The sequence below is a fragment of the Formica exsecta genome, unplaced genomic scaffold, assembly GCF_003651465.1.
Source record: "Formica exsecta isolate Colony F162 unplaced genomic scaffold, ASM365146v1 scaffold436, whole genome shotgun sequence".
Lineage (NCBI taxonomy): Eukaryota > Metazoa > Arthropoda > Insecta > Hymenoptera > Formicidae > Formica > Formica exsecta.
The window spans coordinates 225595-232275 of record NW_021851597.1 but is presented as its reverse complement, the minus strand read 5'-3'; the positions used below and the strand labels follow the sequence as shown (position 1 = coordinate 232275).

The 6681-nt window shown below is 39.8% G+C and overlaps 1 protein-coding gene across 5 annotated transcripts in view; it reads right to left on the bottom strand.

Annotated features, from left to right (window-relative positions):
- Positions 1-247: 247 nt before the first annotated feature.
- The window catches only part of LOC115240484 (autism susceptibility gene 2 protein-like), a 48762-nt gene continuing 42328 nt past the window's right edge, over positions 248-6681 (bottom strand). The window contains exons 2-16 of one of the 5 annotated variants that reach the window (XM_029815656.1): positions 6459-6644; positions 6263-6376; positions 6051-6086; positions 5914-5940; positions 5776-5836; positions 5454-5656; positions 4997-5371; positions 4666-4904; positions 4442-4555; positions 4140-4357; positions 3832-4058; positions 3579-3743; positions 3193-3481; positions 2922-3060; positions 248-2795 (exon numbers count right to left, since the gene is read on the bottom strand). In XM_029815656.1, the coding sequence (XP_029671516.1) occupies positions 1796-2795; positions 2922-3060; positions 3193-3481; positions 3579-3743; positions 3832-4058; positions 4140-4357; positions 4442-4555; positions 4666-4904; positions 4997-5371; positions 5454-5656; positions 5776-5836; positions 5914-5940; positions 6051-6086; positions 6263-6376; positions 6459-6644 (3393 nt within the window). In that variant the 3' untranslated portion in view covers positions 248-1795. The remainder of the gene's footprint in view (positions 2796-2921; positions 3061-3192; positions 3482-3578; positions 3744-3831; positions 4059-4139; positions 4358-4441; positions 4556-4665; positions 4905-4996; positions 5372-5453; positions 5657-5775; positions 5837-5913; positions 5941-6050; positions 6087-6262; positions 6377-6458; positions 6645-6681) is intronic. The other 4 variants (XM_029815657.1, XM_029815659.1, XM_029815660.1 and 1 more) reach the window with 4 other exon arrangements.

Below are 6681 nucleotides of genomic sequence, written 5' to 3'. Positions count from 1 at the left end.
TATATAATTGTTTCTCTTTAATCAATTATGTCTTAATTATATCATGTGCACAAAGAATAGATCATGAAGTTCAGTCGATTGAATAACTTTTTACATATGGATGAATAATAAAGACGGATGTGTGTGAAATATATATAAATTTTTCAGAAATTACATAAATATTCTATTAATAATATAACGTAAAAGCAATTGACAGTCTTCAAGGGGAATCTGAGAGAAAAGGTTGGTAAAAATATTGAAAACAATATTGATAGAAACTATGATTATTAGATTCTTTTACAAAGAATCAATTTTAGAAAAAACCTATTCACACAAAATCCTCTTACTTCGCGATATCTACATGAACAAAATCATTGCATCACATTGTAACTTTGCATCGATGAAAAATATCTACAATTTTTAAACTGCGTGTATAATTGTTAATTGTATAATATACAGTTTTATAGTGACTTTACAGTATAAACGAAATAGAGTTTGAGAATCCGATCATATTCAAAGTTCACTTTTTTCTTTTTCTTTTTTTTTTTTTTTAGGCACCAGGGATATTCGAATGTAACCTGGTCCATGGCACAGAACTTTTAAGAGATCTCATATTGGCTTTCTGGTAACACAACGACGTATATGGCTGAAAATCGAGAGAAAAGTCGAAAGAGAAAGATAAAATCGCCATAGTTTGTCTTGTAAACGTATTGAAAAATCGGGCTTTATGAACATATTCTTTGATTGAAGCAACTTTTTGGCACGCACAAGCTACTATTATATTAAGCGTCATCCTGTGTTTTTCGAAAGAATATTTCTAACTGCTGTAACTTTACCTTGATAATTTGATTTATTTGCACTTGTCAAATCTCTATTTGTCACGATTTACGCAATAGGAAATTAAAAAATAATTTACTACTTTTGAATAATTTTTCTTTTTATATCACAGGAAAGCACCAGAGTGCTATTGTAGTCAGCATGCAAATGAAAAAAGCACGTGCTATCGAAAGCCAAAGAACTTTCCGTTTTATATGCCCTCTCCTTTTTTTTCTCTACCGTCTCTAATGTACAAATTAAAATCTAAGAAGTAAAATTTATACATTTGATCATTTTTATATTACATCAATTAAATTAGGGGCAAATCTTACGTCCGCATTCGTACGTCAGTAGCAGTAGAGATTCAAGTTCGTTTATACGCGTCGCAATAAATAAATAATTAAATAATTTTTGAATAATAATAGAGATCCGCTCAACTCTTTCTCCTAACTTGGATTTGCTTTTTTTTTTCTTTTTTACGTAACCATCGCCTCACGTTCTATAATAACTATTTTAATATTACACACGATACTTTTTTTATCTGTACGCATAGTTATCGTCGTGATTACGGCTTGTTACCACTATAAACAGTCAGATCACTGAAACTGCAGAAATCACAAAACATCAGCATGATTATTTGTGACACATCAGCGATGCCGTGCGCCCTCCGTAGCTATTTTTCATTAAACATTCATCATTCGTTAGCTGCCGTTATCGGTGGTACAGTGGCATCATAGCAAGGCATCTTCGTTACGTTTTCTTGTATAGTTCTATGCATTCTCGTAATCTTTCTCTCTTGAGATAGCTATAAATATTACATATATAATATCTATATACACTTTCTTTTTTCAGATAACGCGCTTCTTTTCTGTTAGCAAAATATCAGCACCGGGTTCCGAACGTCATAGGAGAGGGGGGGGGGAGTGGAGGATGGAGCCGCTTAGAATGTCGGTCCGTCAGTGCGTTCTCTCGCGGAAACTGAGGACGCTGAGACGATATATCATCGAGACTGCGATCCATCCTCCTTCTTGTGAATATCCGCGTGCATGATGGCATTTTCGAGCGGACGCGTCGGCACTCCTGGGCCGGGCCCCGCTCTATGATGCATATGCAAATTGCTGAGCGGACCTGGACTAGGATCCTTACTTCTGAGAGCATTCACCGGTGGAGGATAACCAGCGTACAGTTTCGCTCGTTCTTCTTCCTCTCTGAATGCCGCCGCTGCCATTAATGGATTGTATCGTAACTGTTGCAGGGGATCGTACCGGTAATCCCGGAAAGGATCGCCCGGCCAGGGAGCTCCCGGTTGACCAGCGGGCGCGGATGGCGGTGGAAAGTGTTGTATTGGATGTGCGCTTAAACTGGGAAGCATGCTACTTCGTGGCATAGAATGCGAAGCCGGCATACTATGCGGATGCCTCGAGAGATAAGTATGTGGATGTGGATGATATCTCGGATCGGGCAGTGGATTTGGTCCTGGCGCGGACCCGGCCGTTCCGGGGCCGGGTACCGGTGGTCGTGGAAGCATTACAATCTCGTCGTCTTTGCTGCGTGGTTCTTCTTTTATGCGCACTTCTCCGGTATCCAAGGGCGCCGAGCCGTTCCTAAGCGGCGAACGATCTCGAGGAACGATCATGTGTTGCCGATTTTGGTGAAGTAATCTTTCGCGCTCCATCTCGCGTCTTTCCATCTCACGGCGTTCCTTATCACGCCTCTCTCGCTCTCGTTCAGCTGCTTCCTGCTGTTTCCTCTTTTCCTCTTTTTCGCGTTCCCGCCTTTCTCTCTCGCGTTGTTCTTCTCTCTCCCTTTCCCTTTCTCTTTCGCGTCTGATACGTTCGCGTTCCCGTTCGGCACGTTCGCGCTCCCGCTCGCGCTCTCTTTCTCGTTCGCGTTCACGCTCCCGTTCCTCCAATTCGGCGCGCCTATCTATCGCGGGCGGTTCTGGCTTCAAACCCCACGAAACAGTAGTCGGTGGAAATCCGGTAGTAGCACGTTGTAATCTGCAAAAAATTGTATACTTTTATATACTTTTTAATTAATATATTTTTATTTCTTGGACTGGATAGAAAGAGAAGTAATAAAAAAAGAATAATAACGATAGCTAATTAATATTTTATATAACGTACCCTCGCCATGGATCATGCACCGAACTGAGTCCGCCCATAGGTGGCATTTCTCTTGGCGGAAAAGTTGAAAGACTTGGAAAATTGGGATTTGGCGCACCAAACGTTGAAGAATATCTTCCAAAAGGAGACATCCCTGTTCCTGTATAAATATAAAACAATATTATAAAATTAATGCACCAAAGAGATAACATATATGACTACAAGAATGAGTAGCAGTCAAATGTATTTCTAAACATGAACATACAAATGAATAAATGTGAATTTCTGTTACCTCTATTACCTAAATGTGAGGTTGGTGTAGATAGAAAACCGACAGAATGAGGTGGGGGTGGTGCAGGATGCGCAGATGGCATGTTAGTGGGAAATGGAGGTGCCATCGATGGTGCACCAAGCCCAAGACCACTGCCTGGTCCCCCTGGATAAAGATGGCCTGGTGGTCTTAATAACTCAGTTTTTGTACTAACAACATTTCCTGCCTTAGCTTCAGCCTGTTGCTTTTGTTGATGATGATATATTTCCCACGCAATGCGTACATGCATCGCATTCCATTTTCCACTTTTCTAGATTAAAAAAAATCAATCAGTTGATTGAAGATATATGTGTAATGGAATATACAATATAAAATTTCAGATTTTTTAGCTTTTTGCATAAATATACCTTTGGCGCAAATGAAGTTAAATGATTAGGTGGCACAAAGGGTGTCGAAGGCGGACCAATTCCAGGATGAAGAAGGCCAGTGTTAAAACCGGAATAACCGGAAAGATTTAAATTTCCACGAAAAAATGGTGATTCAACTCCTCCCAACTTCGGTATGTCCTTGAACTATATATTGATAAGTTTAGACATAATATTGGCCAGATATAAAAGAAATATAAATCTTCAATCATTAGATAGTAGATATGCTTCTTACAATTGGAGGTGGAAAAAGCGTCGTTGCAGCCGGTGGCAGCAACGGCGTTGTATGTTGATGTACATGCGTGTGCTGATGCTGATGATGATGCATTTCTGTTCGAAGGTATGCCGGTGGACCCAAATTTCCAACTCCAACCCCAACATTTCTGTCCTGAGACGCTAAGAATCTATTATCAAGTTCTCTCCTCAAAAGATCTGCCTGACCTGCAACATGTGTCACCCCTTCTTTTGGTTAGCGTATTTATTATCTGTGCCTACGTTTACATAGATATATAATATATTGAAAAAATTTGATTATAAGCTTACTTGTTTGAAACAAAGACTCTGCGGAAAACGGATTTGGATTGGTCGTCGGCGGTGGAAGCGAAGACAGTGAAGTATGCGGACTTGAACTGGACACAGGTGGAGGTAAAGGTGCCGCAAACATCGGTGGAAATGTGTGTATGCCGAGTGGTACCGGTGGTGGAGTTGGCCTCGGAACGGATGTAGCTGTTGCCGGAGATAGCTGAGAAGCTGTGTTGCTGCTATTTTTTGTAGAGATAAAAGATTTCAATATTGTTTTTTAAAAGTAACACATTTAACCGAGTAATTTAAACTTGCCGACTTACCTAATCCAACCTTGTGGCTTGGTGTACGCAGGTAGACTAGAATTGGCTGGAGAGGAGGTGTTTGGCACACTAACAGGCGTTATGCTGCCGCGACTTAGACTACTCACGTTGCTGCTGTAACAAACATCACAATTATCATAAAAATTTTCTGTTGTTTTAACTAGTTAAGTAACTCTGACAGATGTATCCATAATTCTGCATTCGCAAAAAAAGAAATATTTTACCTGTAACTATCTCTTTCCCGACTAGGACTGTGTCCACGTGGAGAATTATTATTTCGTCCAGACAAACTGCAGGCCACCATGTCTCTATGGGCGATAGAATTTGCCGTGGTAACTGTATTAGTTATGGTGGACACGCATGTCGTAGTAGCAGCACTCAATGGAGTATTATTGTGATTCGGAAGGTTATTTCCTATGGTCTGTTTATTTATGTTGGTACAAGGAGAAGCTCTACTTCCTCTCTGAAATACAATTATTATTCTCATTATTAGTATTTGCATTTCACGACTTGGAACAAATAATATTTGTCAATGATACAATGCGTGTAACTTACCACATCTGCACGTGATGAAGCAGAATGAGAAGGGGATGGTACCGCAGGAGGAAGGTACGGGCTATGATTTAAAGCGGTATACGGAGTATAGAGCGGTGGATACGATGGTTGTGTCTGCGGATACGCAGCTATAGGAATGGGTGGTGGATAACTTGTGGTAGCCGCTCCATTCGAAGGTGCTGCTGGCGTGACACCTAAACTGGCTACCGCTGGACTAGTTGTATGACTTGACGAGACGAGGGGCACATTAGGTGGATGCAATGCAGGTATCGTAGTGTGCGGCTGCTGGGACAGGGAAGGTGGTGGCAGAGCAGGGGAAGCCGGCCGCTGTTGCGGAGCTATTGCACGTGGATTCGCTGCCAAAGGACTAGTCATCTGAAACAGGGTATAATTATTAACAAATGTAATTCTTTTGTATACATAACAGTAAATTTTTATAACATGAAATCATACTTACAGGAGGCTGGGATATGTGTGGGGGCAACGTTGGACTGGGAGGACTCGGCGCTGTTGGAACTGGTGCAGACGCAGGCACAGGAGGCGGTATAGGTGCCGGAGCATCCGTTGCTGGATTAGAAATTTGCCCACCCGTATCCGGTGGAGACCCGCCTGCCCCGTTTGCTGGTGGCAAAACGTGTGGCGAAGAAGAGGGCAATTCGTCTAGAACAAAATATAAATAAAATATATATTGCACTGATATAATGTGGTAATATTCATAGTTTTGAAACATAAATATGTTGCTCATACTTACATTTCTTATTTTAGAAAGTATTACTTACATTTACGTGCAAGAGGTGGTGGGGTAGAAGATTCAAAGAGTATCGATTCGGCATCCGAGCCCTGTAAAATAAAAATAATAACGTTATTAAAATGAACCAATTGTTTTCTTGATAAAGTACCTAAAACTGTGCATGTACCTTATCGTCTTCTCCTTCACTATCACACTGAAACAAAGAAATGATTTATAAATAAATAATCCTTTGTTACTATCATACTTATTACTATAATAAAAAATTTATAGGATTTGTATTTATAAAATATCTGTGATACTTACGATATAACCTTTACCCGAACTGCAATGACTGCTAGCCTATATTATGAAAACAGGTTTGTAAATATAGTAACTTATATCTCTTAACATTAGATGATAAAGAAATAGATGTTGATCTTTGTATGGTAAACAAATTTTTATTCTGCCAACATTTATTTACCATATATGAATTCTACGTTATATAAATTTAAATGAATTATAGTGTATGAGATTACATCGCTGAGATGGTCCCTAGAACTGTCTGCGTCCTGGCAATCCCTAGGTATACCAGGGCCGTGCAATTGTTCAGATGCTCTACCACTATCGTCACTTGTACCTGCATCTAGGCCCTATAAAAGAAATTTCCAAAAGGATGAGATTGGTAAGAGATTCAACTGTTTATATAATTCAATTAAGATTACTGAATTATACCTGGTTTAATGTCGAGGGTGTCAGTATGGAATTATGTGTGTAATGGTTGTGCTTGAAATTGTTTTTGATGTGGTGCTCGTTGTGCCTGTTATTCTGTCCTGTATCCACCTTTGGTTTCTCTTCCACTATTGACAATAATGTATGCAGCTTCTTAATATTATTTTTTCCGGCTAACTTTATTGCACTCTGAAAACACACAAAAAAATATACATTTATATATATA